The sequence below is a fragment of the Phlebotomus argentipes genome, unplaced genomic scaffold (assembly GCF_947086385.1).
Source record: "Phlebotomus argentipes unplaced genomic scaffold, Phlebotomus argentipes genome assembly contig_6, whole genome shotgun sequence".
NCBI classification, from domain to species: Eukaryota; Metazoa; Arthropoda; class Insecta; order Diptera; family Psychodidae; genus Phlebotomus; species Phlebotomus argentipes.
This window is the reverse complement of record NW_026776145.1, coordinates 2,211,649-2,225,582: the sequence shown is the minus strand read 5'-3', so window position 1 is coordinate 2,225,582 and position 13,934 is coordinate 2,211,649. Positions and strand designations below refer to the sequence as shown.

The 13,934-nt window shown below is 39.0% G+C and overlaps 3 protein-coding genes across 8 annotated transcripts in view; 2 read left to right on the top strand and 1 right to left on the bottom strand.

Annotated features, from left to right (window-relative positions):
- The first annotated feature begins 906 nt into the window (after window positions 1-906).
- LOC132257450 (ras association domain-containing protein 8) lies at window positions 907-4,356 on the top strand. Its single transcript, XM_059754353.1, has 4 exons — window positions 907-1,440; window positions 1,498-2,478; window positions 3,083-3,282; window positions 3,351-4,356. The coding sequence occupies exons 1-4, from the start codon at window positions 1,369-1,371 to the stop codon at window positions 3,694-3,696; spliced, it is 1,599 nt and encodes a 532-aa protein (XP_059610336.1). The 5' UTR covers window positions 907-1,368; the 3' UTR covers window positions 3,697-4,356.
- A 329-nt stretch (window positions 4,357-4,685) lies between these two features.
- LOC132258894 (D-aminoacyl-tRNA deacylase) lies at window positions 4,686-5,389 on the top strand. The gene is made up of 3 exons (XM_059756473.1): window positions 4,686-4,820; window positions 4,890-4,980; window positions 5,047-5,389. Exons 1-3 carry the CDS (start codon window positions 4,703-4,705, stop codon window positions 5,387-5,389), a joined length of 552 nt encoding a protein of 183 aa, XP_059612456.1. The 5' UTR covers window positions 4,686-4,702.
- An 11-nt stretch (window positions 5,390-5,400) lies between these two features.
- The window catches only part of LOC132258551 (microtubule-associated protein Jupiter), a 44,333-nt gene continuing 35,799 nt past the window's right edge, over window positions 5,401-13,934 (bottom strand). For 3 of the 6 annotated variants that reach the window (XM_059756015.1, XM_059756264.1, XM_059755932.1), the window contains 7 exons: window positions 13,793-13,926; window positions 13,573-13,605; window positions 11,898-12,149; window positions 9,614-9,637; window positions 8,342-8,404; window positions 7,863-8,045; window positions 5,401-7,109 (listed from right to left, as the gene is read on the bottom strand). In XM_059756015.1, the coding sequence (XP_059611998.1) occupies window positions 6,970-7,109; window positions 7,863-8,045; window positions 8,342-8,404; window positions 9,614-9,637; window positions 11,898-12,149; window positions 13,573-13,605; window positions 13,793-13,926 (829 nt within the window). In that variant the 3' untranslated portion in view covers window positions 5,401-6,969. The remainder of the gene's footprint in view (window positions 7,110-7,862; window positions 8,046-8,341; window positions 8,405-9,613; window positions 9,638-11,897; window positions 12,150-13,572; window positions 13,606-13,792; window positions 13,927-13,934) is intronic. The other 3 variants (XM_059756346.1, XM_059756096.1, XM_059756182.1) reach the window with 3 other exon arrangements.

Sequence of the window (13,934 nt, the reverse complement as noted above, 5' to 3'; positions counted from 1 at the left end):
CAAAGATTGATATTCATTGCATGTCTTCATTTCGTTGAAATTGTATGATTTATTTACTCATTCAACTTAATTATTCAATAACTTTCATTGTTACTCATCTCTAAGGTGATAATCATCCTCACTTATCGAGAGTACTTTTGTTTTTAATATATGCTTTAGGCTTTTATTATGAACATTCCATTTAATCGCGTTATGAATTCGAAGAAAACAAGAAAGTTTGATTGAAGCTGTTTAAGATTTTTCACCCTTGCTAACATCCAAATTCTTTATGAGTGATACAAAAAATACATATAGGATTAGCTGTGGCTTGCAAATCGTTATCATCAAGTTTCTAAGCCTGAAAACCCAATTAATTCAATCATAGTCGCAATCAAAAACTTGCGAAATATCAATCTTTTGTCACGAACTTAATGAAAGAACAGGGTAATGCCAAAATGTAACATGACCTCAGTATACAGTCTGGCAATTAACACTAAGGCAGTTCTTCAGAATCCCTAGAGAGAAAGGTATTGGAAATTATTTCTGTTCCACTCCCAGCAACGGCCTTCAGGGGAAATACCGTTTTGAATTACATCGAAGGTCTGCAGTCTGCAGATTCCATCCACTGGTGGTGAATTCAGTGACTCTCTGGCAACTCTCTTCGTCACCACTAGAAAAGAGAATACAAAGGTAGAGGACTTCACACTATGCTCGACTGGAACGAGAACAATATTTTCAGCGTTATTTTCGTCGCAACTTCACAACAATGTAATTTCATGAGGCACTTAAGAAATTAATGTTAAACAAGAATAATGACAAAATTCGATAACGAATTTACTAATAAAACAATCTGGTTCACTGATTGACAACACTACTGCTCCGCCTCTTAAATCAAAGCGCGTGATTGAGTAGTTAAACTCACACACACGACGCGAGAGTTTAGTTTTGTGGTGTCCAAATAAAAGAGACGATGGCAGGAATTTGGGGTGTTTTTCGGGGCGAAAGGGCTGAAACTCCGTCAAAAGGGTCTCCCTAAATCCCTGCAGAGAGTCTTCTTCGCGAAAAACTGTGGAAAAAGGCAATGAAAAGGGCGTGAATCGAGGTTCAAACGTGAGAAATCAAAGGTGTGTGATTCATTGGAATTCCGAGAGTGTTTTGACACAGTTTCATGTTGTCTTTTTCGTGATACTGGGAGTTGGAATGCCAGATATTTGATAAAGGAATTCCCGAAGACAATCTCTTGCTCATGTGATTTGTGCGCGGAGTGCTGGATTGTGACTTTGGGGCGCCCTTTTGTGTGACCTCCAGTGACAAGTGGAGGACGCCATACATTCCTCACCAGGAGGCTCTCGAGCTGCTCTGCGGGGCCCCGTGTGCGGAAGGTGAGCCATGGAGCTGAAAGTGTGGGTGGAGGGCATCCAACGGATCGTCTGCGGGGTCACCGAGGCCACGACCTGCCAGGTAAGTGGGTCACTGCCATGCGGAAGCGCACTCTGATTTCTGGGCGCTCTCTTGCAGGACGTGGTCTTCGCCCTGGCGCACGCCACTGGCAAGGTGGGCAGATTCACCCTGATCGAGCGCTGGCGGAACAACGAGCGGCTCCTGGCGCCCACTGAAAATCCCCTGAAGATCCTCATGAAGTGGGGCGAATACTCCAGCGATGTGCAATTCATCCTGCAGCGGAGCGACCAGCCGAAAACGCCCGCTCTGCAGTCTCCGCAGCAAGTCCTACGACAGCAGCAGCGTCAGCAGGAGCAGCAGAACAGCCAGGATCTCGCCCAGACTGTCCTTGTGTCGCCCCAGAGCGATCGTCTCAAGGAGAACATGTCCCCGATCGAGAGGGGCCGCGAGACGCGCAAGAGCTTCACCAGCGGCAGCCTCGATCTCAAGTCCGACAACGTGGGCATCGTCCGGGGAGTGCCCCAGAAGTCTCCCACGCCACCGAAGACCTCCATCACGCCCAATCATACACCGCAGGGCTCCAATGAGCCTCTCTATGCGGGCGTCGTGAAGCCCAGCCAGGCGTCCGCCGCCACTGTGGCCAAGAGTGGAGAATTCACGTCGGCCGACGTGCGAAACGCTCTGGACCGCAAAACCAACGCCAGCGTGCTGTCCGGCAGCAGCGAGAGCGTCCTCGAGGGCCCCCCGATATCGTCAAACGGCGCTCTCGTGCCGCCACCTTACCGAGATCCGCCGCCGCCGCGAAACTCCCCGCTCCAGCACGTGGCGAAGGTGGAAACGCCACCGCGAAGCGTGGCCGGGGGCAGTCTAGAGCTGATGGAGGCGCAGTATCTCCACAATGGGGCGCAGTACCGCGACCTCATTCAGCTGATAAAGCTGCAGCGCGAGAAGATCAGCATGCAGCAGGCGGACCTCACCAAGTACGACGCGGAGATTGTGTACCTGGAGAGCAAGGAGCGCGAGCAGGCGCAGCAACTGGAGGCGATCGCTCGCGAGATCAGCAAGACCGATCAGATCTTCAGGCAGGGCAACGAGCAGGTATGTCAGCATCTCTATGTGTTTGAGATTCAGCATAAAGTCGCACAGTTCATGCAAGAATGCTAAATCTGTGCGGATGATTTTTGTTGTAAAATGTTCAATGTGCTTTTGTGGCATATCTATTTATAGTGTTTTGTCCAGAAAGTGTGCAGCTCGTAATTATCGCTTATCAGTTTATCACGATGTTTCGGTAAATTGTGATAAGAAGTCAATTGTGTGTGTAATTGGAAAAGTCAGTAAATTAATTGTTCCTTATCTGTTCATAAATATGTATTTTCGTATGACGCTCAGGGCATTTGAATAGAATGTTTATCTGGTTTTTGTTTTCTAAAGATTTTTCATCAAAGCCTTTGAAGACACTGAAAGTAACTGAATTATTGAAATGTTACGAGAGCTCACGATCGATTTGCATTTGTTTGCAATTGTGAATCTTGGCATGGCATGCGCGGCGAGATAAAATATTTGAAACTTATGTGAACACTGTAAATGCTCTGGGGCAATTAATGTAATTAATGTGTGTGTCTTTCTCCTTTCTCCCTGTGTGATTTCGCTAATTTGCACGTTTGACGTTCTGTGGCGGTGGACATGAAAATTGTCGCTGAAGCTCCAAACATTGCAGTACGTGGAGGAGGAGAACGAGCTGGTGAGGCAGCAGGAGAAGACGCTCAAGTCTGAGATAACGCTACTGCGCTCCAAATTGGCCAACTGTGAAACGGAGCTTCTGCAGTGCAAGAACAAAATTCGACACCTCATGGATGACATACAAATCGAGCAGAGAGCCCTCAATCGGCAGTTTGACACGCGGTAGGTTGAGCGCTGTGCGCCAGTTTAAGCGTGGTGGGCTAATGCTGGGGCTCTTGTGGTCATTGCAGGCAGCAGATGGAGCGGCAGATTGTGGTGGAGGTGGAGCGGATACAGGCGGACATTGAGCAGATCGTGAAGACAGCCGAGTCGTCCAACAAGACAATGGAGAACCTGAAGAAGGAGGTGTCCTTCATTGAGACTGCGATAGCGGAGAAGAAGAAGCAGGTGGAGCACCTGGTGAATGAGATGAAGGAGGTGAACCTGCAGAGCCTCGCCGTGGCGCCCTCGGAGGAGATCCGCCACCTGCTGGAGGGCTCCAATCGTCCCGGCAGCACGCGCCGCATCATTGGGTCGCCGCGGCAGCTGGAGAACGCCGTGCCCACCAGCAAAAACCCCCACGGAGTGTGGGTGTGAACGCCACACGCGGGAGATCATCACAGCCCTTTTCGTAGTTCAAAACATTCTTGCATTTATTGCCAACTTTCTACCACGTATTTAATTTATCAACTGATTCTATATATATATATATATATACTTTGCATTTAAGCCCTTTTCACTTAGGTTTTATCACCCCCGACTTATTACCAATGCAATAAGACGTTAGGCATATTTTTATTTGAGCATATTAGACACAAAAGAAAAGACATTGTGCAATTCTGACTGAAGTATTTCCGCCATTTTAATGGGATTTTGATTGTGAGAAAGTCTGATAAAGGAGTGGAAGATGAACACTTTCGCGAGTTGTGAAATCGCGTTAATTGAGGATTAGTATGGAATGCAATTAGAAAACATCATTTTCGCAATAAATCACTCTCAACAGTCAGGCAGGGGTGACAAAAAATGCCGAAGAAGTGTATTAAAATTTGCAGATGGTGTTGATTAACAATGGACTTTATGGCTTTTTCTCAAAGAGCAGAAGGCTAATTGCGCTGAAGTTGATTTCTATTGAATTTTACATGGAAGCTGAGAAGCCCCTGAATCTTATGTGTTTAGCAAATATTTTAGTCAGAATTGCAATCGTAGTGTAGATTTTAGCTGAGGAATGTGATTTTATGTAATTTTATTGCGACTTTTTGGCAAAAGACAACAGAGACCACTTAGTAGATATAAAAGGAATATGAATTGAGAAAGTATATAGTATGCAAAATATCAAAAAATATCGTTAATATCTAGTCTATGATGTTGATGCCATTAGACACAAATTTAGAGAAAGAAAGCATACTGTAGGAAAGAAGATTTTGTCAAAATCACCTTCTCATTCCAACCTTTTTAATGTATTTTGAATGTATACTTGAAAGCAATCTTCAAATAAACTGATCAATATAATCCAAATAAAAAATGCTGCCTTATCGACTGAATTACTTCGGAGTTTACACCGGCGGTGACACAGAGTGCGCTTCAGTTGAATTGGAGAATTTACATGTGTGCGAATAACCTGGAAATTGTTGTGATTGTTGATGTTTTTCACTTGGCAGAAATTGAGGATTTTCAGGACATGAAAGCCATAATCCAGAGAGTCACATCGGCTTCCGTGATGGGTGAGTAACTCGAGAATCTAATTTATTTGCGAAATGTGAAATGAACTGTGGATTTCCGCGACTTTTCAGTCGATCAGGAAGTTGTCAGTGCCATTGGGAGAGGACTGTGTGTTCTCATTGGGATCTGCAAGGATGACACGGCCAAGGATGTTGAGTACATGTAAGACACCGAAGATTTATTCATAATCATCTACAGTGTTAATCACAAGTTTTTATGCCTTTGCAGTGTGAGAAAAGTACTCAATATTCGTCTCTTTGAGGATGGTTCAGGGAAGAGATGGTCAAAGAGTGTCTTGGACGAGCAGTTGGAGATCTTGTGTGTGAGTCAATTCACCCTGTATCATCGCCTCAAAGGAAACAAACCCGACTTCCACCTAGCAATGCAGGGAACTGAAGCCCAAGACCTGTACAACTCCTTCCTCGGGCAGCTGGGCCAGAAATACAATCCAGACAAGATCCGGGACGGCAAATTCGGCGCCTATATGCAAGTGCACATCCAGAACGATGGACCGGTGACAGTGGAATTGGACTCAGAACCCAAGAGCGGAGACGGCGCAGAGAAGAATTAGAAGACTTACTCCTCATTTTAAAATTTATTAATTACTCAAGAGTGTAATTATAAGATTTTCTGTATAAATCATAAAATTACGTCAAAACTAAAATACAATGCGATATGCTTAAGGAAAAAAAAACTCTGTGGCATGTTACATTGGAAATAATCATTTTCTTCGCATTTCCCATCGATTTCTTGCGTATTTTTATAGAAGAAAAAGGCACTTTTCTTTCTATTTGTCCCCACGATTTTTTGTGTTTAAAATTTCTTTTCAAACATTTTTTTTCTTCTTCTCTTCTAAAGGCCACACCAATTTTCTATTCGATATACGAAGATTTTCTGATTAAATATTACACATAAAAAATCATTGGTTGCGTACAACTAAATGCAGTTGCATGCAATTAATATATGAGAACTGATCTTTTTTATACAATATCTAATCAAAAAAGCTTTCTCTTGTCGATCAAAAATATTTTCAAGTGATACTCAATCATAAAAGTAATTTTTTAATTTAAATTTGTTCAGAGAAGAATCAGTAAAATTCTTTAATTACCCGAAACATCGTCTAAACGGTCAATCACAATCATCTCTCAATGCATCTTTTTCTTCTTTAAATCTTGATCATTTTTCTTGTATTATTGAAAACACTCTACACACTACAAACCTTTTTTGAATATTTACTTATCTCTCCTTCATACTTCTATCAACGATTATTATAATTTTTCATCAGTTTCCTTTTGCTATTATCTCCCATTTTTCACGTTATCATTTAATAGTAATTAATACAAATGACACTTATATTTATGTAAATATTTCAAATGTTAGTAAAATATAAGATTATTTGCTAAATTCATCTTCTATCTTGGATTCCTATGAAATGTGTATCTTTTCTAATCAATTTCATTGCTACGGATTTTTCTTAGAGGGGAAGATTGAATTCACATTACATCAAAATGTGGAGCTTTTCACTTTATATACTTCATTTGAAATTTTTCACTATTCAAAGGAATTTCTCAGCCCAGAATAATCTCCAATGAAAAAACATCATTGTCTCTAAATAGTTTTTCATCTCACCACTTTTTATTGGTGATGCAGGAAAGCAATAAATAGTGAATAATATAGCTAAAAAGAAAACGTAGAAAAAACACGTGAAAAAACCTTACTGAAAATGTTAGAACATTGTAAAATTAAGCTTATATTGTAAAACATAGTATTTGCAGTCGTTAATTTTTGTGTCTTGCATGTAAATCTTTATTTTAGCTTAATATTCAACAGTTCTGCCGAAGGTGAGTCAGAATTGAAGAGAACAAAGTCTTCAAGAAGTCCCATTTTTCCAGTGTCCTTCACCTTTTTTTTTTGTTTGTTCTTCAATAAATACAGTAAATAATTTGATCTCCTTTTTCAGAGTGTTAAATCCAAAGATTGCAGCTTTACATCCTGTCCCTCTTTTCTTTTCCTTGTGTGTAAATTGCTTGTGTCATCTTCAAAGAGAAATGGTCGAACGATTTGGAAAGTGTTTCACGACAAAAAACATCCGTCATAACATCATCATAATCCTTCCACTGGAGACACTCTATCGTCGCGAGTGCGCTCGCTTTACCACAGGCCAGAAGAAAATCCTCCCGGAGGGATTCTGTTCTTGATGATCACTTGATTGGCGCCATTCAAACTGGGAATCGATGTATTGATTTCCGTTCCAGCCGGCTTATAACCTTCTCCAGTCACTGGATTTCCTTCTGTGTTGTTCCCCAAGACATGATTTGCAGCACGCAGAAATTTAATACAAAATATTCAATTAATTATTGCTTTCATGGTGAAGAAATTACAATAAGATGCAACAACGTCAAAACTAAAACGAGAGCTGTGTACAATAAAAGCGAGACTTTCTTCCTAGATACAGCGATATTTCACAAGAAAACTCATTTTCAGTTTTTCAAAAGACGAAAGAAAATAATTTTTTTCCACTTTAATACCAACAACCGGGTTACAAAGATATTTTTCAATCACACAAACCGCTTTTTTAGGGTAAAATATCGCCGCTGAGATGGGCAAACTATGAGTTTTGTCTCGTTTTTTCTGTACACAGTCATTAATTAAACTCATCAAAACGAAAAACGAGATAATAACCAACTAAACCGTACGTGAGATGAAAATTGGATAAAGAATGTTGTGTGTTGGAAAGGTATGTGCTTTTGAGAGTATGAAAGTTGAGTTACAAGAGAAAAGCATAAAAAAACACAGAAGAAATTGTTAGAAACCAACACCACAAAATCAGACAGAAGAAAAATCAATTAGAAAATTATACTTAAAAACTACACATCACAACTTTCCAAATACAGTCTTTCAGTGTTGCTGTTCCAATGTGTCTTCAAAACTCATAAAGGGGTAATTTTTTGTTGTTTAGAAAGAAACACAAAAATTATGCCAAAAAGGAAAAACACAATTTCAGGGCAAAACACGAGACATGAAGAGATATTAGGCCTTGATACCTCTTCTATTGCTTCCCAACTTCCTCACACGATTCATCGGCTCATTGAGCCCCAAACCGGTCACGGGATTTCTTGGTGAGTATTTGGGTCGATTGAAGCCACCATTCATCGCACAGCAATCATTCCCGAACAATTGCTTGGCGGATGCGGAAGAGTTTCCTGATCTTGTCGACATGGACGACACTATTTGGTTTTTTTTTTGCCATCCCATTTTCAATTCACCAAATTTTTCACGTGCCAAGTGCATCCAATAGAACCATATTCATTTTCATTTGGAGAACGGAGAAAACAGTGCAAGAGATATAAATTAATAATTCAATGAACATATTGAGAAGAGAAACAACAATACTCAGAATATAAAGAACAATATATATATATATATCAACAGAATATAGAGATATAAGAGATATTGAAAAGGAAAGTATAGAGAGTAAATTAGATGGGAAAAAAGAGTATCATATCACAAAATGTTACATTACTTGGACTGGAAGCATTAGATGCTGTGGAACGAGATGACACCAAGAAGGGACTGTCATCAGGCTCTGAAATTGAATCCAGGGAGGAAGAAGAAAAAAAAGTACTCTTAAAAACTATCCGCACAAATTGACCTTCAGAGAAATTCTCTTTAGAAAATCCACTAAACAAACTTTTCACACGGAAATCCAAAACAATCAATTACATAAATTAGGCCAATAGAAATGCTGATTATGAGCATAATAATGTATAAAAGTGCAAAGTCAGTGAAACATAATGCGGAACCAATGCTCATCGTAAATCATTGGAATTTGATTCGCTAATGACTAAAATTTATCGTTTCATAGCAATTATGCATATACAACAAGAGGATAACCGAATAAAGTTCTTGAACCACTTCTTCACGGAAAATTACAAAAAAAACACACACTCTTGATTGAACGACTAATCACGCAAGATTAAGAGCCACACCAGAAGCGTGGGTGAAGAACGTTCATCCCGAAGCGATCATCAATTAGCCGAGATACTGGTTTAACTGCATTAAGCGGTACACGCTTTGTACGGGTCTTTTTGCATTAATATTTTCATCAATTTTCAAATATAATATTGACCTAAATACGATGAATAAGTCATGTATTTGAGAGGAGAGAGAAAAAATAAGGTCAAATTGCTGTTGTTGTCTTGCAGAAAAGACACAACAAACACGATAAAGCCTCACATTATAAGAAACTACCTTTATTACTATGATTTTGAAGCTTGTTTCCAAGAAAATAGAGTGCCAATAGGAGTACTGAGCTGATTTGAGTCAAGTTGGTGATTTTCTATAAATTCAAATTGTAATGAAAACCGGAGAGAATTGCAAAAATTCCACACGCAGAGTTAAGACAGATTTGCTGAAGAGTGATTTGTCATTTTATCTCTTAAAAAATGCTGTCTTTTGCATGAAAAAGTCCCTCGCCGCAGACCTCTAGTGCCGTCATGGTAAAACGTGAACGATAAAAAGTGGTTCAGAGAGAGAGAAACATATACGAAATCAGGTGGAATATCTTTTTGTCTAAATCACTATATATCATTTTTTTTTCACTCAAACACTCGCTTGTTGTGTACAATTTCGCCCCAACTTATGAATCGAGAGACTTCTATTAACAACAATCTTTTTTTCTTGTCCTATTCACTTCTTGAGAGATTTCTATCTGTTTTCTGCACTTTCTTTCTTTCATAAATGTATATTATTATTCTTTGATCTCATTCTCTCTATCGCTGCCAAGTATACTTACTTCTTCTCCTCAAGAAGGTGCCCGCTTGAAAGTATAACAAACATTATCGTGTAATTCTTTTGGGGCAATAAAAGAATTATTGATATTGAAATTCTCTTATTCGCGAGGCAACTTTCATCCATTTTTTCTCCTCTCTTTCACACCCATTTCCCAAAATGACTGAATGAGGATCTTGATGAGGATCACATATGAAAGATTCATGCTCAATGAATTGTGTGTGTGTACATTCCAAATGGTAGGCAAATGAGAACAAAGTTTTGCTTTGAATTATTAATCAAACCATCATTCCTCCCTTATTTGGTGCTGAAACAACTGTCCTATTCATTTTCTATTTAGGGAAAGATAAAATTCAGGGAGAGAGAAATATTTGAAAGGTAAATTTAAGCTATGGCAAATTTGTAAATGTATCTTCGCCTTGCATCATCCATTCACAGAACTGTTAACAGGAAAAACAACAAAACAAAGGTGGAAAATTGAAAAATTCCATTCAGTCATTCACAACAGGCCACCGGCAAAAAAAGAGAACAGACATCTGCTACAATAATAAACAATCAACATCTTCTAGTCAATTAGTTAAAAATGTGACGGATAGCAAAAAATTACACAAATTAGGTTTTGAATTTCTTTCTCACATTATTTTCTGGCTAATAAATCATAAATTTGTTGTATTTACATTCCATACATTCCACTTTGGCGGAAGATGATTGTCAGATAATCAAAAGGGAAATTTTCAAATTATATGACACACATTCGATGGAAAAGTATCCACAAATTGATCATTGGACCACAATGTTATTGGAAAATGAGAGCAAGACATATGGAAAAGTTTTAAGTAACTTAACTGGATTCTCCAGTATAGAAGCTACTCATAATGTCACGTTTATTGTGAAAACTGGTGAGATGCGAAGGAATTTTAAGCTACACAAAGTGTAATTAAATGTGTGTGCAATGAAGAATAAAAAAATACACTAACCAAGATGTTCCAATCCACTAGTTTTATAGACTCATCGTCCATTTTTTCCCTCTCTATCTTCTCTGCTCCACTCGCATTTTATTTATTAACTTCACTGCACGGAATTTTATATGATTTATTGCAGAGATTAGAAGTCAATTGAGATAAATTTCAATTTGTATATAGGGTTCAAAAGATGGTGTGGAAAAATGATGAAATTACGCGGGAAAAGAGATAGAAAAGGCTCTTTGGCGCGGATTATAGTGAGAGAGTTGGATGATCACACAAGAAAGGCGAGCTTCTAAAATGAGTAAAATGTTACTTTCCGGTGGTATCTCTCTCTCTTCTTTTACTACTGTAACACATATATAAGAGGCACAGCAATTAGACAATTAGTTTCTATTAAATTGCCTCCGTTCTCTCTCTCTCTATCTTAATGCATATTTTGTAAAAGATGATGAGAATTGACGATGCCAAGAGACTTGGCACACAATTTGTCTGCTGCAACAATTAGTGATGGATAGAAAAGGGAGAAAAGAAGGAGAATACAGAACACACATTTCCTGGTAGCTACTGTACTTTCCACCACAAATTGCGCCAAGAAGTGAACGCAAGAGGAAGAGTAGATCTCAATTGATTAATGTATTGAGACAATCGAAGGAAAATTCCAACAGGTATTCTCTTCTCTCAACTTGTTGACCAAAGAAGCACGCTTGGAAAACTTCTACATGCATTCATTCATACTTCACTTTATCAATTAATACACCACACACCAGCCCATCTTTCACGCATTAGAACCTGTGTGCTTGTGCGGTTATTAGTTAGCTCTATATTAATTTCCTATGAAAGCCACCAAGCATTAAAATAGCACACGCAGTTCATGTGAAAGAGATATTGAGCGGCTGCATCCAAAGTTATGGAAACAACTTTAACCCTTCAGCGGTGTCGTTACCCAGTTTTTTGTTAGCAAATTGAGTTTCTTCAAAGAAAGCTGTCACAAGACGACGTCGTGTTTGCGTGACTTTAGTGTCAAATAGTGTTGAAAAGATAAGAAAGAAGACCTAATCATGTAGTGAAGGATTAATTTCTTCATACTTCCATAACTTTCGACACAGTCTCTCTATCCATCGTGGCAAGCTAGTCATGAGTGTGTAAAATTTTGTGCTGTTATATTCTTGGGCACGGGCAAGAGGCAGTTAAATCATGCACTGATTCGAGAAAACATCCACCGTGCACCGCAGATGGAAATCTCCTCTCTTGCTGAATGGCAAATGTGGGAAGATTGGAAGGTATATTCCTTCATGATTTACTGCCCAACAAAATTATTTTTACCTTTTGTCCCGTTAATGTGCTCCACACCATTTTCCATCATTTTGCTGCTACCGCCACCGTTGACACTGTGTCCATTTATCTTGGGCGATGGAGTGCCTGCAGAGTGTCCATTCGCATGCCCATTGATACCCTTATCCACAGTGTCGCCGATTGGGATGTTGCTCTTCATTCTATTCTTCAGAGGTGTCTGAATGCGATCGGGTTCACCGAAGAGGCGATTGTGAGAGTTCACGACTGCACGTGGCCGTTCGCCTATTGAGCCGCCAGGTGGAAAAAGAAAGGAAAAATTGTTAGAAAATCTCCTTGTAACTTACAACAGTGCGTCAGAAAATATATTCTTCCTTGTTTCATAACACTGACTGTACATCACATGCATTATTACTCTGTGTACATTAGGAGTTGAGAAAAATCAAAAACATGATTACACACAAAATTTAGGTAACTTTTCAAATTGTACAATGTTTTCTTTCCTTTCATAAGGGTTCTAAAGACAGTGAGGTAATATTTGAGGCATTATTAGCAGCGATCTCTAAACACTTCCGACACTTATCGCTTCCAGCGACGCTTTGATTGTATTCTTGATCAGTCAAGCTCAAATTTAACCTTCTCAAAATTTAAAGTGTGCCAGCATTTTTGGCATCAAACTGTACAATGTACAATGTGCTAAAGAATGTTACTGAACACTTCCGTCGTTTCAAAATTCACTTCCTCTCCACCTGTCCAGATGTCAAAAGTCAAAAATTGGCCTCAAAATTATGTATTTACCAAATGAAAATTCACTAAACTTTAGAACCCTTTCATGCAATTTTGGGATGCAATGCGAGTTAGAAACAGTCCATCGAAAATCCATCAGATTATATTTTATGCTAGAATAATGAATAGCACTGAACTGGATTAAGAAATGTTGTACTGGGAAGCAAGAGAGGCAATAGGTGAATCGATAGTCGTCTTATTAGCAATTCAAGATCAACGATTGATGATCACACATAATATCTCAATAAAGTTGATGGTAAGATGAGAAGAATTTCTACAACAGGCACGATTTGAATACCATGAGCAACGAGAAAGAGAGATAAATAGAAAGATGGGAGATTCCTCAATTGTATATGATTGTCTATATGGCTTATTTGCAAAGTTAAAATGCGAAAATTCATGAATGAAGTGAACAGAGTCTATGCGAAAGAAGGGAATTAATGAATGAATTCAATGAATAAGCATTGAAAGTACAAGTTGAAGAATATGATGCCACTTTACAGCTGAGCAAGAGTGAGACAATTTATAAATAAATCATGGGAATTTATTAGATGATATTGCAATAGAATTATCACAAATCGCGTTACTCATTAATTAAGATACAGAAGAATACAGGAGATAATGATTTTCTAAAGTTCAGATAGACTCTAATAATAAATAGCAATATCAATGAACTTTCTATGGGCTATTATGATTATTATTTTATGATTATTATTGTTGTGAGTTTTTCACAATGATTAAAAGAAATTAGCACCCAAGTTATTGTCTACACAGGGACACAAATTGCTAATGCAGACCAACTAATGGGGTAATTGTTAGAAAGTCAAATGCGTTAAATTGTTAATCAACAGACAAACAACAACATGTAATGCAGAGTTTTTCTTTCCTCTGTCTCAAATAATGCAAATACGATGTTATATACCAAGAAAAAAGTATCTATAGATTCCTTGTTGAACTGCAAAAATACAGAGAGAAAGAGAAAAACCAGATGATTAAACACTTTCCACACCATCATCAAAAACGGGAAGGGGCAGAGCAAAGAGGGCGGATAAGCCGGCATATCTGAGAAGACGCGGGGAGATTTAATCGGGACAACTGCATATCTCGCACCCGCTTTGGACTAACAAGTGGATGGGAATTACCATTCTTGGAGACGGAAGAGCCTGTTTCGCCAAAGATATTCGATGCCATGCGATTTTTGACGGTCCTTGGTGTCTCCATGGATGATTCTCCGCCAAAAATGTCACTCGTTCCGCCACCCGGTGGCTTCAGAACCCTAAAAAG